At 42.6% G+C, this 23,276-nt stretch overlaps 1 protein-coding gene across 2 annotated transcripts in view; it reads left to right on the top strand.

The window, feature by feature from the left end:
• Positions 1 to 917: 917 nt before the first annotated feature.
• The window catches only part of CACNB4 (calcium voltage-gated channel auxiliary subunit beta 4), a 252,448-nt gene continuing 230,089 nt past the window's right edge, over positions 918 to 23,276 (top strand). The window contains exons 1-2 of one of the 2 annotated variants that reach the window (XM_058548979.1): positions 918 to 977; positions 1,488 to 1,571. In XM_058548979.1, the coding sequence (XP_058404962.1) occupies positions 918 to 977; positions 1,488 to 1,571 (144 nt within the window). Of the gene's footprint in view, positions 978 to 1,182; positions 1,273 to 1,487; positions 1,572 to 23,276 lie in introns of those variants that run through there. The other variant, XM_058548980.1, reaches the window with a different exon arrangement.

Genomic DNA, 23,276 nt, shown 5'->3' with positions numbered 1-23,276 from the left:
TATTTGCCGGAGGAAACCAAGGGTTGCAACAATGGCAAAGACTGTGTACGGTTTCAAGGAGGAGTTTCCTCCCTAGCAAACAGCTATCCGCGGAGAAATGGAAGGCACGTGGCCAACTCTTGCTTTTTAGCAGGTCTAAAATGACCTTCAAAACTCCTCAGGACATGTTGGTCGCCTGCGGGGCCGCATCTCCCGTCAGACTCAGGCTGGCAGAGTCTCGCGCGGCTGCCTGGATGTGTATGGCTCGCGGTTCTGAGGCTAGAGTTGACAAAACAAAATAAAACACGGACAAAAAGCAAACCACAAAACCCCATGCCTTACCACAGCGGGCTGACGGGTGAAGTCGCGAAAGGAAGGGTCGGCTCTTGCCTTTTTAAAATTCCAGTGCAGTAAACACACACACACACACACACACACACACACACACACACACACGCCCCGGCTGGCTCTTCCCACGCCCTGCCACACTGCACCAGCGTCCCTCCCCAAGTCCTGATTCATGAACCGTGCCACCTTTGTCTCATTTTAAACTGTGCAGACTATTTTAATCCTCCCACCCCCATCCCAGATTTTTTCCCCTCCCTGCATCCTCTGGAAAGCTCTGATGTAAGGCGCTCGCTAGGTGGGAGAGCGCTTCTCCCAATCGGCTCGGGCAGGCGAGATCCGGTGAAGCCCCCTCCGCAAGACCTCCGCCCGCGGGGCCGCTGCCCGGGACCCCCCTGCGGGCGCGGAGGAAGCGCCTCGGTCCCTTTAAGGTGTCGCGCTCTCAGAAGTGCGGGCAGGGCGCCCGGGGGCCGGCGAGGGTCCCGTAGCCGGGTGGGGACGCCCGCCGCCCTCCCCTCCTCCCGCCCGCGAGCCTGCGGGGGCCTGCCCGCCCTCCGCCCACCGCGCACGGGCGGGCCATGCGGCTGTGAACCATGTCCTCCTCCTACGCCAAGAACGGGACCGCGGACGGGCCGCACTCTCCCACGTCGCAGGTACCGCCCCCTCCTCCTCCTCCTCCTCCTCCTCCTCCTCCCTCCCCGCTGCCCGAGAGCGCCCCGCCTTCGTGCCGGGCGCGCGGGGCCCCCAGTCCTGAGAGTCCGCGGGCCGGCCGCCCCACCCCTCCCCCGCGTCCCTTTCTCCTCCCGCTCCTCCTCTTTCTCCTCCTCCTGGTCCTCCTCCTCCTCACCTCGTCGGGTCTCTGCGCTCCCGCTCCGGAGCCCGCAGCCTTCCCCAGCCGATGCCGGGGACTTGAACCCCGCACCCTGAGAGTCTTTGTTAATGGATGTGGTGGGTGCTCGCAGGCGGCTCTTCTCGGGCGTTTTTTCAGCCGTCGAGGCTTGGCATGGGTGGGTAGGGGTGGGGGCTGTACCTGGGGACCGCGGAGGAGATTTGGGTGCTGGCTCTGGGGGAGCCCGGGGAGCTGGTCCGGAGGCGGGGGTGGTCGCCTGGCTCGACGCTGCCGTCCTCACTGGCTTCTCTCTGGCCCCGTGTGTCGAGTCCAGGTGGCCCGAGGCACCACAACCCGGAGGAGCAGGTTGAAAAGATCCGATGGCAGCACCACTTCGACCAGCTTCATCCTCAGACAGGTAGGAGGCGGGCGCGGGAAGGAGGCGAGGAAGCAGGTCGGGGAGGCGGCCGAGCGCGCGGCGCCGGGGTCCGGGAGCCGGGCGCAGCCCCCCGGTGCGGGAGCGGCGGGTCGCGTCTCCGCGCGCCTCTGTGAAGCCCCGGGCGGGCGCTCCGGCTGCGTCCTTCTCCCTCTGTGCCCCTGCGCCCGGAGACTTCAGGTCCAGGCGTCTCCGCACCGCCCTGGGAACTTAGTTTGTGCGTGTGTACGCAAGTCGGCGGGGATCTGGTTTAAATCGGGGACGTTGAATTTAAGACTGAAAATAATTCTGGTTGCACCTTCGGTGTGTGGGGAAACGTCTCTAAGTCATGTAACTAGATTTTGCGTAACCAGAGCCCCTGGGACTGGTTTGATTCGGCTGAGAGTTAGGGGTCTCTTTTCTTTTGCCTTATTTTGAATACTCTTCTCTGACTAGGTCTTGGGAGAGATCTCCGAGCTCTGGTCAAAAGAAATACACTTTGAGCAGAAAGTTTGGTCTCACTTTGGGACCGCTTCTTTGGTTCGCTTAATTAAGGAAAGGCTGCCGGATCTGATTAAACCGAAATAAGCGACGGCCGGCACTCAGTTCCCGGGGTCTGAGTGGTACTACACTCAGCGTTTGTTTTTTCGAGGTGGTTTTCTTCTCGGTGCTTCTAGTGCGCATGGTGCATGCTAAAGATCGCCGGTTGCGCTGGACGCTTAGGTGCCTTTCACCTTGACACAGAAAATTGGTCCTTAATTTTCATACTGTCCATGTATGTAAATGAAACCACCCCTACATAGCTGCTGGGTGCTGGAGAGATCATGCAAAAGTGAGTCACCTTGATCTCTTTCTGGAACAGAAACTGTCGAGGTCTGTGCGTTCTGGGTGACCTGGGAGGATTTCTTTTATCCTGGGCTCCGCTGTGGGCTGCTGGAGTGACCTTGGGAAGTTCTTTTCCCAAGGTCTTTTCCTCCCAGGTCACTCAGAGCATTGTGTAATGTGTTTTTAACCTATGGTGGCAGCTGCGGTGTGTTTCTTTAGTGATTATCATCAATTTGAACAGATTATCCACGACGTGTGGGCATTAGATTCAAAATTGGACTCAGACCTCTCCTGAAGGGTCCAGAAAACATAGTTAGATATTTATTATGCGGATACTCATTTTCTGCAGAAAAAGAAATTACTACTACTCTTTCATTCAGTGAGCATTAAGCATAAGCATTATTAAAATAAATATATTTTGTATTCTGAATTCATTGTAAAAGTGCGTTCTATACCCTTTGCAGTGTTTAGATTACTTATGTATTTGATAAGTCAAAGATATTCTTCGTCTTTAAAAAAATTTTCGAGTTATGTGACCATTTGAGGTCTTGTTGATGTCTACTTCGTAGGTGCCTATTTTTGGTAGTGTTTTATGGTTGCAAAATTCTTAGAGATACTAATTATTCAGCAGTGTATTCAATGATCTGTTTTACTAAAAGTTTTGAGTTCATCTACACCTTCACTACACTAATGCTTTAGTCTTCCACACACAAACAAAACAATCAATATTCTTTCTAATATCCTTATTCTTTCCTCAATTTACTCCAATAAATGATTAAGTGAGATAATGCATGTGTAAGTTCTTGTTAAGTGTGCTGCCATGTGTTGGCTTAAAAATGTAAAAAGTATTGCATGCTAAATACTTTTGGGAATAATTTAAACCAATGCAGATTTTTAGAACTAATATATTTCATAAGTCTTTCTGAAACTGGGGTTTGTTGGTTTAATAAAATGGTCTAATTTAAAATCAGGAGTTGGTTGTAATAGTATTATGTACACAATCTTCCCACTTTTTTCTGCACAAAAATAATACATAATTTCGGGGAGCACTTACAGTTCTGTGAGTATCCTACACCTGATCTCATTTGAATAGCATAATATGGACTTCCATAATGGCTATAATAAAAATAAATGAGGGATTTTTATTTCTTTGACAAGAGAATAGAAACGATTGCAAATGGAATTTAACAATACTTTTTGAAATAAAATTAAACAGCTTTCACCCAAATGCCAAAAATTTTTTTTTTTTTTAAAAAGCATAACAGCTGTTTTTGTTATTAGAGCCTCATTATTTGTAGAATGACCAGTGATTTATTGTTTTTGAATTCTTGATACATTGGAGTGATGGAATTTCTTGGTGATATTTCACAGGCTGTGTGATGCTTTTGCACATGAAGAAGATAGTGGAGATACCAATAAAAATAGCACTGCTCATTTCTCTGTCGTGTCATTTACAAATATATGGAGGGATACCTTTCACTAAAAAAAAAAAAAAATTGAATAGTCAAATCAGATTGGTAAGATTGGGCTGGTGGTGAAGAACAGAGGACAGTTGGCAAACCCACCTAATAAAACAAAGGTTTATTCTTTGAGCTGGTACAGAGTTTCAGTGTATGTGTGTGTACATGCACACCTGGTGTGTGCACACACATAGACATGCACACATGTGAGTTGGCCTGAAAACAAGCAGACTGAGAAAGAGAGCCTGCCTTGACTCTGAGGACTGCTCACCAAGTCCCTCAGGCATCTTTGACCTTGTTTCCTGGTCTGCTAGATTGTGGGCCTCCACAGTTTAGGAGGGATGGAGGTTTTGGAATGAATCCAGGGAACAACTAAATGGTCTTTGAGGAAAGGTGAGAAGATTAAGTATTTTGCCACTGAAAGGAGAGAGAGCTAGAGATGACGCAGTAATGATCTTCAAAGTGTACACAATGGCATCCTTTGGAGATGTGATGGACTGTTCTCAGTCTTCATTGAGGATGAAATTCAAGAATTGGCTACAATGAGGAAGGAATGATGTTTTACAGCAAGACTTTCCTGAGAGTGTTGCTATCATTGGAATGGCTTTCCAAGTGAGGCTGTAGAATTTTCTCCCAGGAGATCACTTCTGATGGGGTATTTATGAATGGATTATTTATTCATGTTTTAAATTTTTAGGAAACACTTATTAAACATTTGCTGTGTGCCCAGCATTGTGCTAGTTACTGTGGAGGAGCAATGAAAAGATGAATGAGAGACAGCCCCTGTACTCAAAGAATTTTATAATGTAGTTATGGAGACATAGATGTATGCAAATAATACAGCGAAATGTAGCAAGGAATGAGGGCATAGACAAAATGCCCATGTGCACTGAGTATTGAAATACCCATGGATGTTACTGCACATACAGTTTGTGTGGTGGAGTACTCCAGGTTACTTCCACTGGAGTTCAAGGAGAAAATCTGATCAGAGTGGAATTTAGTTTGTTGACCTCTCCTTGTGAAGTCTGCCCTTATGAGGACTGCAAAGTCTTACATGGCCTGGTCCCTAACTGCTTCCAGCCATCTTGAGCCATGATCTCAGCTCTGAACACAGAGCTTGAACATGCTACTCTCCCTCCTGCCAGAGGCCTTTTGCACATGCTGAGCCCTCAGTGTAGAGGGCTCTTGCTCTCCCTTCTGCCCAGTTAACTTTTAATCTTCCTTGAGACATAAGTTTAGTCTTCACTTCCTTTTCTAACCTCTCTGATGAGGTCACTTTCTCAATTAGGGGCTCCCGGAGTGCCTTGTGCCATTTCTCAATAGTACCATCGCTATTATAATTTAATATGTACTTAGATTTCGCTGTTAATGTCTGTCTCCCCAACCAGGTAATAAGTTCCACAAGGGTGGGGACGTGTCTGCGTTTGGTCTCCTTTGTGTCCTCAGCATCTAGCATAGTGGATATTCAATAAGTATTCATTCAAATGAATGAAGGAGCGGATGGATGGAGGGCTAGTTTGATATATTTTAGGCATAGGGTTCTGCTCCAACGTTAACTCTGTGTTTAATGGGGAGAAATTGCCTCCTAACAAATCTCCCCAAAATTTAGTGGCTTAAAGCAGCAACAATTTTTTTTATTTCTCTGTTCTAGCCAGGCAGTTCTGCTTTGTGTGATGTTATTTGGGCACTGGGATGGCTGAAAAGTCTAAAATAGCCTCACACATGTGGTTGGCAGTTGATGCTGGCTGCTGGCTGAGAACTCTAATAGAGCTTTTGGCAGGGGCCTCAGTTTTCCTCCAATGGGGTCTCTCAGCATGGTTGCTTGAGCTTCCTCACAACATGGTGGCTGGGTTCCAAGAAGGAGCATCCCAAGAAGTAACGGCTGAGGCTTCGTATTTTGTAAGACCTAGTATCAAAAGCTACATGACATCACTCTGTTGTAATCTCTGTCAAAACCAATCAAATGGCCAGCCCAGTTTCAAAGGGAGGGAAAATAGAGTTTATCTTTTGATGGGGTGAGGCAAGGTCACCTCACAAAAGAGCATGTAGAGTGGAAGATTTTGTCGCAGCCATTTTTGGAACCATCTACTTTAGAGCAAGGATCCTTGTGTTTTTTTAGGTATGCTAATCAGATGATCATTACAATAATTCAGTGATCCCACACTGTATTTAGAGATCTAAAATATATTTAGGTACTAAGTTGATACTATAATAAAACAAGTCGGAAAAAATTCTTTGAGTTATAATTTGAGCACCGGTTATAGACACATTTCTCTGATGAAATGCAAATTCATCAACAGAAGGTATATGCTTTGTGCAAGCTCTAAGAATAATCATATGCCTAGAGCATATATGTATGCAAAATTGATCCATAAACTTAGAATCACAGAATTTTAGAACAGGAAGAGATTGCAGAGGGAAAGTACTTCAATCCCCCATTTTTAGATGAATAAAACATAGATCCCAGGATATAAAGCCTATCAATTTAAAAAAACAAATTCACCAGTTATTTTACCTTCAAAACGAGTTTATTCGGGTGTAGCCAAAAGAATTGCAATTCAGGGTGTGTATGCTATGGTGAACCATAGGCAAATCCAGAGAGACAGAAGAAGGGGCTTGCCTTTATAGAGCAAAAGGGGAGTAGGGAGGGGCTGTTCTAAACAAAAGTTTATCAGAGGAAAGGAACAGTTCAGGGTGGCGATGGCTTCTCTTTGGCTGAGCTGTGGTGTTTCTCACTGGCTGGGCTGTTGCCAGGTGGAAAGAGAAATCTTTCTTCAGTACTAAAGTAGTTGTACTTTCTGTCCGAGATGCAGGCCTATGTCTCTTCCTAGTTGGAGTAATTGATCATGTATGATAGGGCATGAGAGCGCCCCCTACAGGCCTTCCCAACTCCAGTTTGGTTGAGGTTCTTTTACTAATTTCCACATTTCCCCCTTTTGATCCAGATCTTTCTCCAAAAGCATTGCTGATTAAGAGTCAGGTTCTCTGTGCATAGAGGTTTTGTCCCTCAGTGTCAGGAAGGACCTTTCCTGGTTGTTGTGTCCCACATTGGAGGGAAAGTATATTGTGGTTGGAAACCATTTTAGGCTGCATTTGAGTAACAAGGAAGGTTAGGACAAGAACTCTCAGGCATTTCCTATCCAAAGTCTACATTTCACCAAGGTCATAAGCATTGGAGATCATCTTGAAGTGCTGAGCCAGCATTGCCTTATGGGGAACATCATTTTTATGAAGGTTCGACAGGCAGTAGGTATAGAACTTTACAGTAAGTATACAGAGTAAGATTAAGAGCAATACTGTGAGCCCAGTTTGCAGGATGGCTCTAAACGAGGGGCCCAGACCCAAAAGGTAACCAGCTGAACAAACCAAAAGACAGTGGATTGTTAGGTGAAATTTGTTGTAGCCAATGTGTCTGCTCTCTAATCTTATGTAAATGGGTTTCTACTTCCCCAGAGGCATTTATCCGTGTGCACAGGAGGTGTTTGCCACTGCACAGATACCTCCTTGCTCAGTGAGTAGATAATCAAGCGCTATACGACTTTCCAAAACTACCTTGGCCAGTGAGTTAGGCAATCATTGCTGAGCTGAAACTGCTTTGGCTGTGGAGTTGGCCAACTCTTCTAGTGTTGGGGAGAGATTGCTGATCATTTGTTTGTTGGCACTCACTCTGATCCACTGGAAGAAAGCTTTTCCCACAGAGACAAACCGGGAGTCAAGCATGCCTCCTGGGAGTTCTCGTTTAGAGCGACTGTGGAGATGTAATGAGAGTCCAGTGAGAGGTCTCTGGGTATGTAGAGAGAACAGGACGGTAAATACAGCAAGGGCACACTGTCCTTGTATTCTCCAGCTGTCAAGGCAATGAGTTGCCTACTCATAAAGGCTATTACTGAAACTTCCACAGATGAAGACATGACCAGGGGATGTGCATATGACTCCCACATAAGTAATATCATTTATAGATTCATTTATTGACATAGAGGCATTAGCATTATATAACCAAGGCTCAGATACTATGTTGTTACATACCAGGAGGTTGCCTAAATACATGGACATATTAAGAAATGTACAAATGATTCAACTTACATTGATGGTCTCACAAAATTTTTCATACAAATAGTCAAAAGATCTTGTTTTCTCCTTCCAAGGTTGGGTTAAATTAAAGCAAGAGACAAGTTTAGGTGGGCTTAGCACCCTGACTCGTTAAAATGGGCCAGCAGAGCAATTTAGACAGACAACAGCATCTGGAATCCCAGTGAAATTACTTATAGGGTGAACTAAGAGGTCGTTACTATCTTGGATAGATCGAAGTTTCTGACGGCAAATCCAGCCGCGAGGTTTCTCCCTTTTGCAAGAGATTGGGAAATGCAGACTAGTGCATTGTCCTTCCAAGAAAGAGAGGGAGAAAATAAAGTAAAAAGCAACACTGAGAAGAGGGTATACAAGCCTGGTCCAGTCATCTTGGGAAAGCTGTCTGCCTCAGATATCAGCTGCTTCAAATCCTAGTTATTTTGATTTGGAGGTCCTCAGCGTTTGTACAGGAGTAGATGTCAAGTAGAGCCTTTAGTTATGAGATGTGTACCTAAGGCTTGAGTCCTTGAAGTTTGGCTGCCATCTGAGAAGTGAGGAGGGCCTAGTATAGTCCCTTCCAAGGATATTTCAAGGGCATTAAAAATTGGAAACATTAGTTTGGAGAGTCATAGCCAGACATTTAAGGAAACTAGAGGAATTTAGGATCCAGTCCAGTTTATATAACAAGTATATAACAAAACCTTAAAGACAATTAATAGGACTAGAATTTAATGTCTACAAAGGTGCAAATGTAATTTCTTTCTCCACAATTACCCTCATTTTTATTAAAGATAATCATAGTAAAACTAATTTTTTGTATTAAAATTGGCCAGATTTTTTATGTAAATGTAGCAAGAATAGTCATTGTCCATATGAATTCCCTTTTTAAAGATTGCTTTGCTGGAATCTTGTAAGCAAGATACTAGGCTGACCCTTCTAAGCAGTTCCTTGAAGCTGTCTGGCCATATCTGAGTCTATGTATATCTCTCTCAAATATGACATTCTAGTCAAAGCCATGGTAATATAACCAATATTTCCTATGTGTCCTGTTATAAGGAGAACAGATTCTCATTGAATTTATGTAAATACATATATTGTCATGAAAAGAATACTTGAGTTTCCAAATTCTGGAGGAATTAGGTAAAGAGAAAAAGATAAATGTTTCAACCCTGTTGCAAAGATACACTTTACCAAATTGATGTATATTATGAATAGCTTAAAGAAGAGAAGAAAAAGAGGTCCTTTACATCTGGAAAACAAAATATTAAAGCAATCAATTTTCCTCTAGAGTTTTAGAAATTCTTAGCTACTTCAGTATTATGATCTTAAAGTTATCAAAAGCCTGTATCCAATTACTTGTCACATCTTTTCCATGAATCTCTTTGAAGATGAAACATATTTGTAAAAGCATCAGAATAAACAATAACTGTCTGTAAATGACAAAGAACCCCCCCAAAAAGGCAAAGATTAAGGATCAGATGAAAGTTTATTATAATGCACTTGATAAGGAAATTTGGGTATTTTTGTGAGATACATTTTTAGACTGTAAGTAGAGTTATAAGTGATAACATTATATTAGAACATATCAAATTTTTAGGAATTTTATACAGTTTCTAGAACACTTACATTAGTAACATTCACCCGTACAATATAACCTAAAAAGGTTTACTTTCACTCATCTGACCATGCTTCTGATGTGATTTGATGTATCAAATAAGCCTAATTAGTTTAACATCTCTCTTTTTATAAAGAGAGGGAACAAATCTTTTGAGATGTTCCAGATGCCCTCTGGAAAATGCCAAAGTTACATGCCAAAGGTCAAAAAAACTTCATTTAGAATTTGAATTTTTGGAAAGCTTGTCAAAAATATCAAAAAGTTTGGACACTGGAAAAAATAGGATCACGGATCCTTATGAAATAACACTTAAGTATCTATTTTACCAAAGTAACAATAGAAGATTTCAAAGGCAAATATAAAAGGTTACATAGTTGTAAGTAAACTTAACTCTTTTAATGTTAAGAAGACTTAGTTATCCTAAGTTATTAAAGACTTGATAAAAACAACACAGGAAATTATTTTGATAAAACACAAAATTTATGTTTTCTAGACATATTACTTAAAAGGTAAAGAAGCTTTCACAATCTGCTATCAAAAACAGACCAATAGCCCAAGAAAACCTTGTCTTCTTAACAGAAAAGAAAGCCATATTTTAATTTTGCATCAGCTCACTTTGATATTAAAAGTCATTCATTCCAATCTTAGCCCATCCTGACCATGCATAAAATTTCTTTCCCAAGATTCCTTTCCATAAACCTAATACAACTTTCTTTTTACATTCAGATTTTGTCCTGTGTTTTTTTTTTTTCCCATTCTGAAATAACCTACCTCTCTTTAGGACAAAGTTGCTTTCTTTTCCCTCAACAAAATGCATTTCCTTCCTTTACTGAAATACACATCCTACTTTCCTTGCATAGGGAGATGTTTACCTTTTTATTTCTGGTATCTTTGGTTATGTATATTAGAATTTTTAACCCTTAGAAGAATCCTTAATTCCTAGTGAAAACTAAGAAGTAAGCAATTGTGGACTGGCCAATTTATAAATATATCTCAATTTCTAGAAGTATATGGCCTTTTAAAGAATGCAACTTTTTAAACGTGGCACAAGACATGGTTACTAACAAACTCAAATTTATCTTTAGTTTCTTTGCAATAGGGAGCCAAAAGTAGATAAACTTATCTGGAAATAATTTGGGCATTCAGTGAGTTCCCCTCACTTAACTTAACCTAGCAAAACTTTAAGGTTTCAAGTTACCTAAAAAGATTTGGGGAAGCTATTTAAAAGGTTCACCTAGAAGCTTGATTGTATATATTTTTTTTGTGTGTGTGAGGAAGATCAGCCCTGAGCTAACATCCGATGCCAATCCTGCTCTTTTTTGCTGAGGAAGATTGGCCCTGGGCTAACATCCGTGCCCATCTCCCTACGCTTTATATGGGACGCCACCACAGCAAGCGGTGCGTCGGTGTGTGCCCGGGATCCGAACCCGAGAACCCTTGGGCCGCCGAAGCAGTGCACGCACACTTACCCGCTGCGCCACTGGGCCTGCTCCAAGCTTTATCCTATTTATATCCATTTAATTTACTTGTTTTCAATAATTATGTTTAGATTTCTTATGAAGATTTCACCATACCAAGTTATTTTTCTTGCTGACACATTTTGTAACAGAGATAACATGAACTTATTTGACTAATAAACACAGGCAGAATGAAAGATATATTACATTCAGCGTTGCTAACTCTAAAGACATGCCTATTTTAATCAGACCAACAACCTTAAGCTGGCTTTTCTCTCCTAAAGATTAATCTTAGATCACGAAAACTTGAAAAGCATTTGGGTTAGTTTCTATTATATTTCTGAGATTTAGGAATACTAAATTTATAAGCAGTTAATTTCAAGCTAATTAAATAGAGCTCTTTTACAAATCAATTATAGCAATACCATCCAGAGGCAGAAAAATATCACATCTCTATAATATACATATGTAGACATACATAACATACAGACAGGCACAGACAGAACTCTCATAGATTTTATTTAAAAAATTTTAGCCATGTCTCAGGTACAAAACTCAAAAAAATAGCTGGATCCAAATTGTAGTTCTTACACGTGGACTAGATTAAGGTTACCTGTTCAGATGGCCAAAGTCTTTTACTAAAGATTTTTTTATTTGCATCCTTTAAGGATCCTTGTAGAGCTATTTTTGGAGTCATTTTGTCTGTTATCAAAAGTCAAGGACAATTGCTATTTAAATTTTTTCTTCTAGTTGTTTATTTGCTCCAGTTAACTTAGAAATGGTAATTAAGGGTTTAGCATTTGAGTCCTCAGAGGGTCTGATTTTAAAGGGGCAGGTTTTCACAGAGGAGGAAGAGAGACAAAGATGGTGGGAGAGATGGAGCCTGAGCACAAGATGGCTGAGGAGTGGAGTCTGGGAAGACAAGCAAGATGGTGCCTGAGACAAAGAAGAAGGGGGAGGGGAACATGAGGCTTCAGAAGCCATTTTGTTCTTCCTCAGTTTGTAGTTGTTTTGGCTAATTTAGACATGGTATCTTGTAGCGAGGTGATTTTAGAATTTTGTGTGCATTCAGAAGCCTCCAGGTGCCAATGAAGATAGACTACCATTAGTTTTGCTTAATTATAGAGCTGCAGTCTTCCAATTTGGTTTTAAGAAAAGTGAGTTTGGGGAAATCGATAGTTCCCCATAATGGCTATTGTAATTCTGGTCTACTTTTGGTCAGTTTGGCCCTCTTAGTTAAAAATGCTCATGTAAATGACCCATAGTTCTTAAACATAAACCCAGCTGGCATCCCTGAAGGAGGATTTCCATCAGAACATTTAGATGACTAGGATTCCATTTCTGAAATTTCCGCTGAAAACCCAAGAAAGTTGCTAGAGTCCTAGCCCTGATCCCTAAAAACAAAAGAAAGTTCCTGGGGGGCCTGCCCAGAGGCCTAGTGTTTAAGTTCAGTGCACTCTGCTGTGGTGGCCTGGGTTCGTGGGTTCGTATCCTGGGCACAGAACTACACCACTTGTCAGCCATGTTGTGGCGGCGACCCACATATAATATAGAGGAAGCCTGGCACAGATGTTAGCTCAAGGCTGATCTTCCTCAAGCAAAAAAAGAGGAAGATTGGCAGCAGATGTTAGCTCAGGGTGAAACTTCCTCAGCAAAAAAAAAAAAAAAAAAAAAAGAAAGAAAGTTGCTAGATTCCCAGCCCTGATTCCAAAAGGAATCTCAAAACCAAAGAAGAACTCTGGGATTCTCAGTAAGCCTCAGCCCCAAAAGGAACTGTGCTATCTTCAGAAAATAACTGAGTACTCACTGAGGATGACGCCTTGAACCCAAGGATAGAGCCTTGAACCAGGAGGACAAAGGCACCCCCTTGTACCTCCTCTTCCTGAGAAGACAAAGCCTCTTCCAATCGGAATAAAGCTGGAGAGCTCAGAACGCAAAGGGAGCAGAGCTCAGAATCTGAGAGGAGACTTATCAAACCAGAAGCAGGTGGCAACTCAGAGAAGTGATGAACACAAGGGGTTTAGTGTGGGTGCTTCACTTGATTCTGAAGGTTACCATCTCTTGGGCGTCGCCTTCTTTGGATCCCACTTTCTGACACCATATATGTAAACTTAAAAAGCAAATTCGCGGGGCCCTGTGGTTTAGTGGTTAAGTTCAGCGCACTCTGCTTCTGTGGCCTGGGTTAGTGGGTTCGGATCCCAGGTGTGGACCTACACCACTCATCAGCCATGCTGTGGTGGTGACCCACATACAAAATAGAGGAAGATTGGCACAGATGTTAGCTCAGGGCGAATCTTCCTCAGGAAAAGAAAAAAGCAAATTCGCCAGTTATTTTACGCTCAAAATGAGCTTATTTGGGTATAGCCAAAAGAATTCCAATTTGGGGTGTGCATGCTATGGTGAACCATAGGCAAATCCAGAGAGACAAAGGAAGGGGCTTGCTTTTATAGAGCAAAAGGGGGGATAGGGACTGGCTGTTCTAAACAAGAGTCCGTTGGTGGAAAGTAACAGTTCAGGGTGGTGATGGCTTCTCATTGGCTGAGCTGCGGCATTTCTCATTGGCTGGGCTGTTGCCGGGCTGAGAGAGAAATCTTCTTTCAGTAGTAAAGTAGTTGTACTTCCTATTGGAGATGCAAACCTATGTCTTTTTCTATTTGGAGTAATTGGTGATGTGTGACAGGGTATGAGAACTCTCCCTACAGGCCTTCTCGACTACAATTTGGTTGAGGTTTCTTTTATTAATGTCCACAAGGCCTCACCGAGGTTACCGTTGAGTTCTTAAGTTCTTAAGGCGTTACTCAGTTCTACCATTGAGACAGGGGACCTTGACTCAGATTCTGCAGTTTTTCTACCACAACACACGTCATTCCTGAATAATGAAGACAGACATAGATGTGGACATATGAAAGGACATATGGAGCTTATTCCTCTTAGATTCTAGAAATAGTCTTAATTTATATGGTTACTGTGAAGAACAAAGAAACAACTGGAGAATCTGGAGACTGTAGTTTTTTTCTCAATTTTATCATAGGATGGGATTTTTGCATGGTTCATGGTTTATGGAGGTTTGTTTATTTATTTATTTACTTACTTACTTATTTACTATTCATTGTATTAGGCAGAGTCTAACCAGGAAACAAAACTACTTGAGTTTTTACAACTGAGGGACTTGAATGTAGAGACATGGTTAAACAGGTGATGGGAGAGCTTAGAAGCTAAACCTAGAAGTTAGCAACAGCAGGAAGCCACTATCACTTCTAGGCTAGGACAGGGAGAGGAGACTGTTGCTGGAGCCCAGGAGCCAGAATTACCTGGTAGATGCTGGAACCACTGGGGTACTGTTTGTAGGAGCAAGAGACACAGAGGAGATGCAGCCTCTGCCAAAGAAGCCACTAGAGGTGGAGAGAATGGGGAGAAATACTCTGACTTCTCTCTTGCTGCCCTCTGACCCCTAGTGTCCTGCGAGTGCCTCCCACTGGCTGAGCCTGGAAGGAAACCAGCCCACATGGGAGCCTGGGAAACAGCCTGCAGGCCTTGGCCCCGTTGAGATAGAAGGCAGACAGGGAAAGGGGAGGAATGAATCTAAGGGAAACAGGCCAGGACTGGCACAACTGTTCTTATATTTTAGCTGCGTAGAAGACAATAATGAATCATTTTCATCGGCAAAATTGGAAGTTTTTTTCTTTTTCAGTACCAATAAGTCTTTATTTATCGTATTTTTTCAAAAGAGAGAGGAAGGGAAGAGAGTCAGCATGTGTGTTACACAATGATAGCAGATGGGAAAGGAAGTACCCCGCACGGCAAAATCAACCATCAAATAAACACTCCCCAGTGACAGGGTCACCAAAGCCCCAGGGCTTTGCTGAGTGGCATAATCCAGTTACAATGAACTCGAAGGAAAAGTTCACACTGTTTCCTTTGTGAATTTTCTCTGGAATGCATCTTCCCAAATTGAGATCTGGTAGAGCAAGGAAGAGCTCTGCCTCTAGTGGCAAACTGTGGTTACTCTTGCTCTGGGGCTTGAATAAGTAAAACTGAATTTACGAAGCTCCCGGTTGAGAAATCTAGTTAGGGGCAGCTAACCAGTGAACCAGTCATTTTTGCTTATCTTGGAGTCTTTGTTCCTGGCACACAGAGCTCCCTAAATCTCATTTTTGTAGCAGAAAGAACTATTTATCCTTCAGTTTAGGATGGTGAGATTTTATAGAAACTTAGATAAAATGTGATTCAAATTTTAATCTTTCTAGAAAATTATAGGGTGCTGTGTGGAAGCTTAAGCTGAAAATGGCGTTGGCTTTGCCGTGGCCCTCTCCCCTTAATTCCTCCACATGCTGCCCCAGACAGTGCCATCCCTGGGTATCAAGGAGCAGAGACTCCTTCATCAGGAGAGAAAGCAAGGGCAGAGCTGAAGAGAATGTAGTTTAGTCAAACCACGTGGTGTAGCTGGTTGTAGAAACCAATCTCTCTGCCCCTGGTGAGTCTACTAACTCAGTGGGGTTAGCTGGGCCCAGCAAATCTAGTTCTGACACATGTTTTCTGGCTGAGGTCATGGCATTGTCCAAGCTCATCTTCTTCCTCTGAGTTTGGCCATTTCTTGGTCTCATTTCTACAGCTCAGACTCAGATATGAGCCCTAACCAGGGCGAGCAGGCTTGCAACTCACTCAGATTCACTGAAGACTCCAGGAAACCTCCACAGACATACGGGGAGTGGAACACGCAGGCCCCGTTCTTCTCTGCAGCTCTCTGTTTGGCCTCTGCATGCTTTTTAGCAACATTTTGGAGCAGAGTGCTTTCTAGAACAGTGTCACCCTCTCCACTTGCTTGCCCTTCACCGGAGCTTCCTTCCCAGTAGGAATATCTGTGCCAGGAATGGGTTACAGGCCTCAGAAACATCGATCCTCTGAGCCTGTCCTTCAGTGGGGGGTGCCTGGTGTAGGCAGAGCCCCTGGATGGTTTTCACTTCCTTTGAACCCAGGGTGTTGCACCAATATTTCCTCTGTGGGCTGTGCAAAGCACTTCCTTAACCTTTCCCAATCACACATTTTCTTTGTAATACACATCACATCAGTAAGTCTCAAGAAGAGCTCAGCTGTTATCCCCAAGGAACCCCCATAAACACACATTCTGATTTAAGCAGGTGGTATTGTCCTGTCTTTGCACAGTTTCATGCCCTCCTAATTCATGAACCAGGAAGACGTTGAGGTAGAATACAGCACTCTTTGTTCTAGAAGAGTGTAAGTTATGAACTTGACTCTATGGCAAAACATCAGGAATTTTACGTGGATTTAACCGTGTGAACTGGGGCAGGGAGAGAGGATAGGACTAGAAATAGAAGGCTGAGTTAATGAAAAGGCTAAATTATAGATTCAATTTTAAGGGAAGAGTTTTATTGCTTTCAAGTACCAATAATGACAAGCTGTGTGCTGTGGCGACCTGCTTTCAGAAGTAAAGGCTGGTGTATTATCAACACCTGGCTTGCATATAGACAGTGCTTTGGAATATCTTTGAAGACAGTTCTCATTTTAACTAGAGTAAACATGCCCCTCTGCAAACTTTCCTTTTTTCTTTAACATAGGCTTTCTTATTACACACATAAAACAGAGCAGAGGTAATTACTTGAATCTGAAGGGATGGCATTCAAGATTTGTACTTTCTGTACTGAAAACATTAATTACATAGGGGCTGTAAAGCTTATGTGACATCTCCTGAATCTTTCTGATCATCTCACTGTAATCATTTGGATGACAAACTGTGTCTATTCTTTTTCTCATTTTATGTTCTTTGTTGGTAGAGGTATCTTTCTCCAGGGTTGCAATTTAATTGCTGAAGCAGTAGTCTTTGTTTTGAGAGGAAATATTTTGGAAACATAAACTTGAAAAGAATCTGCATTTTTCTGGGTTGGCAGAATCACTAGAAATGGTAAACTTTTGTAGTGTTTACTGTGTCCGAATATTATTATATTATTTTTTAACTCCTTAGGAAAATTTTTTTTTGCAATTTCTTTTTTAATACTTTAATGATGGAAAGACCAGCAGTAATGGAAATGCATAGTAACTTATGTAGATGAATTTATTGTACTCTCCTACTTCCTTCTTGAATTGCCAGGTGCTAGTGTTAACAACTCAAATGCTGATTATGTTTCCAAATCGAACAGGTGGGTAAAAAGCTCACTGTTTAGGTTAGAGTGCTCTATAGTCACAGTTTTCTTATTTGGCCTCTTTGTGTGTGTGTGTGGAACAGAAAGAGGGAAGCCATTCTTTCAGGAATTCAGAGGCTATATTCTGTTATCACCATCATCTAATTTTAGAACATTTTCATCACCCCAAAAGAAACCTTGTACCCGTTAGCCATCATTCCCCATCCTCCTCCCCAACGCCAGCCTTAGGCAACCACAAATCTACTCTCTGTGTCTATAAATTTGCCTATTCTGAACATTTCATGTAAGTGGAATCATACAATAATATGTGATCTTTCGTGACTGGCTTCAGATTTTTTCATTAACATATTCTCTACACCAGCCTGCGAGTTGCTGGTTGTAGCCCTGGTTGAATGAGCAGATGCTGGCCTGCGTGTGGAAAGCGGCTTGCCTTTCCTTGAGCCTGTGTCCCTGAGAGCTTTTCGAGTTGTGGTGTTGAATAGGGTGGATCACATTTATATTTATTTTGGAGCTGCAGCCTCAGGTTATAAAGCTGGATTTCTGAGGGGGCAAAAGCCTTTGACCTGCATGAACCCCTGACCTTGGCCTCCTTATCATCAGGATTGAACAAAACTGAGTGAATCTCATCCTTAGAAGGGGATTTATATAATAGGACGAGATGGATGGGATTAAAGAAAAGTGTCTGAGCAATATAAGTGGTTATTGCCATCGTTTTCAATAATTTTTAGTAATAGAAATATCTTGGGTACTTAGAATTCAAAATACTTCTTTTATTTTATCTAGATGTTCATAACAACTGAGCTCTGGTAATTATAATATTTCTTCCTTGAGAGAGACAATTAAGGAGAAAGCAGAGTGCTCGAGTCCCCAGCTAAGTACAACATTTATGGGAGTTATTGGGTATATGAAACTGCACTCTCTATGTGGCAGGTGCTGCTCAATTATATTTGAGCACTTCCCTGGGGGACAAAAGTCAATTATCAACACAGTCGTGTGGGAGAGAAATAGGTCAGCTGCAAACATTCTCTGCTAATTTCAGAAAGTTTGAGGGGTGATTTAGTTTGGGGGATATCTTTTATTCTTTTGGTCTCCGTGTTGTAGGGAGACCTTGTGGCAGGGAAGGCTGTTTTTCATTTGGTGTTGGTTGTCATATTCATTTACTTTAATATAATATACATATTTCTTTTGATGCTGTAAAATGAAAATTAAACCAAGTAATACAGTTATTAAAAAACAATGTCAGATATACATTGTAAGAGTAATGTGTATCATGGGTTTTATTATTATTATTATTGCTATTTCTACATTAGTGGAGATGCTCAGGGTTTAAACTAACCCAATAAAATGCAAATTTCATATTTCCAAGTATTTTGTTTAACTAATATTTCTACATAGGAAGAGTAAAAAGTGTTAATTGTAAAAAAAAACAAAAGGAAGGATATTGGTTTTAAAAAAAATTGTGTTATTTTTATTGTGCTAAAATATACATAACATAAAATTTACAATTTTAACAATTTTTAAGTGTATAATTCGGTGGCATTAAGTACATTCATTAGTGTTATTTTTTTAGTGGGTGTGGCAGGTTATTTAAAAAGTGCAGGCAGGCGAAACTGAAATATATCCTGTGCTAGTCAAGTCCACCATTATCCAGGCTCCCACCACAACTGTGGTCTTGCTTAAAGCAACAGCAACGTCAGAAAACAGCCCTTGTTTGTTTCAACAAGCCGGACCTTGAAGTTGAGGAGAAGCAGGAAGCGCTGTGGAAGCTGACTGGACCCTCAGGGTGGTGGGGGGGGGGCGGGGGGGGCAGGGTGCCCTCCCCCGGAATACCTGTTTCCACAGGCCTGAAGGCCTTGATTCCCCCTCCACTCTCTGAAATCCGAACAGTTTCAAGATGATTTGGGTTACCGAGCAGCCTATTTTAAAGATGTGGACGTTCCCAGGAGTCTTTCGGGGCTCCAGTGATATATACATTTTGTAGTTTGCCTTACTGATTATAGATACGCTCCTTTTACCACCTGCAAACAGCCCACCTCAGCAAGGCAGACGTGCGCCCTCACAAAGACCCCAGTCTCGCTGGATCCGTTTGTCCGTTCACACACAGTGTCCTCCCTTACTTCAGAAAGCTTGTCCCCTCTGCCTCTGCTACCAGCACGCCTGTCCAGACTTGAACTCAGCCCTTGCTGTCTTCCCTCTGCCCTTCTGACATGACATTCCATCTCCTTGAAGAAGGTCTCACCATTTCCACTTGATGAGGATCTTTCCATTTGTCAAACCCCTCTAGAACCTTCTCCTCCACGAAGCTCTGTCATATGGTCTCCTTGGCACTCCCTGACATTCTGTTTTGACTGTTCACCTATTAAATTCTCCTTTGTGTCACCTGGATGTCCCCGTGCCCACGAGCCTGTAGGTCTGCATGGACAGTGTCAGTAACGGATTGTGGGGGACAAGAGGAAGGAGGAGCAGGAGAAGTTGTCAAGTATCAACATTAATAATCCACATTTTGCTTGTTCACCTTTCCTACCTGTGCACATAGGACCTCAACACCTTGCCTCCTACTATCTTGCCCATTATTTCTGTGAGTCCGGGAGTGCTTACAACTTAGTCCCTGGTTGATGTCTGCTGCCACAAGCCTTTGAGGGGGCCTCCCCAACTGCAGTTGCTCTGCTTTCCTTTGTGAGAACGCTGCTTTCTTCTAACTAAGATGCTATTTCTCAGGCAAAACCTAGAAGGTAGCTAACAGCACCATACTCTTCAGCCGCTCTGGATAAGCTGTGTTCCAGACTTCCTCAACTCTGGGGCATGCTCTGTCCCCTGAGCCCTCAAGTGGCACTTCCTGTGCCTTGCATCTCGCAGATTGCCTTGTAAAGCTTCTGTACTTTCAACCTGCATCTCTCTCTGTAGGGTTACACTGCAGAACAGACATCATTCTGCCTCTGCCCCAGGAATGTACACAAAACTTGCTTCTAGCAGTGACTCTCACTCATGTCGACCTGCACAAATTGATGTAGACACAGACAAACTTTGAATCCTCTTTTAGGCTCAGCTGCAATATACTTATAATAATTTATGTATTTTCCTTTATTTTTGTTTTATAAATTTGCATTGGGGGGGTGGAATAAAAGTAGGAGGAAAGGGGAAGGTAATATTGCAGGCCTCGGTAGAGAATCAGAATGGAGACCTTTGGACAGAAGCTGGGCACTGGGTGCCTGAGGAGAAAGACTGGCTGGTGGGAGACGGTTTCAGAAAAGGTAGTGAATGAGAATCAAACTTGGTCTATTTCAAACTTTGTTCTGGAACTGTATCTGTTAGGAATCTTTCAGTTGCACATAAACAGAAACAACACAAATTGGCTAAGGCAAAATATAGAATTATTGGCCCCTGCAAATGAAAAGTCCAGGGGGTAGGTCTGGCTAGCTTCAGGTGTGGTTTGTTCCAGAAGGTCATAACTTCATCAGGGCTTCTCCCTTTCTCTGCAATTCTTTCCGTACCGCATACTCTTCTGTGCTCAATTCTGTGTGCTGGCATAGGCCTCAGTTTAGCACTTGTCTTGGTGGCAGCAATGGCCACAGTGGTTCAGGATCTCCCACTCATCTACTGCCCTGTTCAGAGGAAGAGATAGCCTCTCTTATGGTAGCTCCAGCAGAAAGGAAAAGGAGTTTTGTCTTTTTTTCCCAGAAGCACCACCCTCCCCCTGAAACACGCACGCACATGCACGCGCACACACACACACCTGTTTCTTGAATCTTACTGGCCTGAAGTGGATCATGAACCAACACTTTAGCCAGGGGATGGCCTGAAGCCAGTGGTCGGTCACTCCTAGAGGTGAGATTGGGGTCAGTCCCACCATGGCTGAGAATGGGGAGGACCAGTTCCCTAAAGGAATTTTGGGAGCTAGTGGTAGGTGGAGGGGGAAATGGATGCTGCAGAAGCATTTAGCCAGACGTTTGCTCAAGGAAGGACCCTCATGCAGACTCTGGCAAGATGGTAGAAATTTCTTCCTTCTCCTGCCCCTCCTTCCTCTTGTACCACATGTTTCAACTACTACGTGGGTTAAATAGGTTTTTTTTTAAAAATTGTGGTAAAATACATATAACATAAAATTTACTATGTTAACCATTTTTAAGTGTACAGTTCAGTGACATTTAAGTACATTCACATTATTGTGCTATCATCACCACCATCCATCCTAAATATAATTTCATAGGCTAATCTGGGAGTCTAACTTTCTGTTCTAACATTGTTTCTTAATGAGAAAATATGTACCAAGTTTCAAATAACTGACTAAACAATGAATTTCTGGGACACCACCCAAGTATTAATACAGGAGTGACTACCTGAATTAATATTTCTCAGGGCCTCTGTTTTCCTGTCTGTAAAATGGGAGTTTGAGTGGGCTGGGCTAGGTGACCTCTGAGGTTCCTTCAAGCTCTAGTGTTATAGGACTTTGTGTCCGCAGATGTGTGTAGTCAACTCATACATCTTGTTAGAAAACACTATATTCCGGGCCGGCCCCGTGGCTTAGCGGTTGGGTGCCCGCGCTCCGCTGCTGGCGGCCTGGGTTCGGATCCCGGGCGAGCACCGACGCGCGGCTTCTATGGCCATGCTGAGGCCGCGTCCCATGTACAGCAACTGGAAGGATGTGCAGCTATGGCATACAACTATCTACTGGGGCTTTGGGGGAAAAAATAAATAAATAAAATTATATATAAAAAAAAGGAAAACACTATATTCTGTAGTTTTGCAGAAATCCTGTGACACTTAGCTGTTGATATGAACTCCTATAACATAGGGTCATTCAGTATCCAATATTAGTGAAAGTATTAGATGAAGACCTTCTTTTTAGAATGTAGCAAAGAGATGATGTGGGGATGTTTACAAGAGAAAAGATAATTTGGGATAAAGCTGGAATTTATAACTCTTTCTAGCATATGCACACAGCATGAAAGGATATGCAAAGAAGAGAGTGGGTTGTCAAGAATGCAGCATTTGTGAAATGTGGTGAGATGGTTCTCAGATGTGCATTCTGGAAGCTATTAAGAGGAAGTCGGCTGAGGAGTAGCGTGGCTCCTGCTCTTATGATTATTACAGCCACCAGGAAGAGCAGGTAGCTAATGGGGCTTTCAGTCTATAATAAAGCATAACAAAAGTTGCCATATTGAGACTCTGCTGAAGGTGAGTGGGACCGCAAGATTGATTCCCATTTGAAAACACTGCATTAGGAGCTTTCAATACTGACTTTCCTGCTTATCCCTCATTTCTCAGGGGCATGATATTTAGCATTCGGAGTTCAGCATGGCTCCCCATATTCCGATAAATGAGGTAGGAATTTCCGTTTTTAAGTGACATTAACTATTTAATAAGTAGACTCTGGTGGGTATTTTTATAACAGACCTTGTATGTTCAAGGTGCCTGGATAAGCTGGTGCACTTGACTGTTTTCCATTTCATCCCTCTTCCAGTCAGTGGCACGTGCTCCTTATTTATTATTTAACAATATATTTATATCTTTCCTTGTTCTAGAAATTACTTGTTAACTTGTGTGATATCACAAGGGAATATAATGAACTAAGGAGAGAGCAAGGGTAAGATAGTGTGCTGAGCACACAAAATGTGTGCCAGTGAAATCCTAGTCAATTGCTAATTGGGGACCTCAAGTTTGACTCTGAACTTTCTAGGAACTAGAAAGAGAGGAAAGCAAAAACATTTACAGGATTTACAATGTCCAAGGATAAAAGTAAAATTGTTACTTAGGAAAAGCACAAATACTTCCCATACTGAGACTAGAGAGAAATTTCTCCCATGTTCTCATAGAGTTGACACTGTGTTAAGACAGTAAATTAAACCGTCAAGTGACACCTTATCATAATTCTGGAGTTGTTTCTTATAATATCCTTCAGTATATAGATAATGTCCCTCATCATGCTGGAGTACAGTTCAATAAAAGCAATTATGTGGGAGCCATTGCTGTATGGTCCACAAATGTCTGTGATTCTCAACCTTGGCTGCATATTACAATTACCAGGGAAGTGTATAAAAATCTCCATGCCCAGGCTGCACCCAGCCTAATTAAGTCAGAATTTCTAGGGGTGGGACTCAGGCATCAATATTTTTCAAAACTCCCTG

This window comes from Diceros bicornis, chromosome 10 (assembly GCF_020826845.1).
Source record: "Diceros bicornis minor isolate mBicDic1 chromosome 10, mDicBic1.mat.cur, whole genome shotgun sequence".
In the NCBI taxonomy this organism is placed as follows: Eukaryota; Metazoa; Chordata; class Mammalia; order Perissodactyla; family Rhinocerotidae; genus Diceros; species Diceros bicornis.
This window is presented reverse-complemented; position numbering and strand designations above follow the sequence as displayed.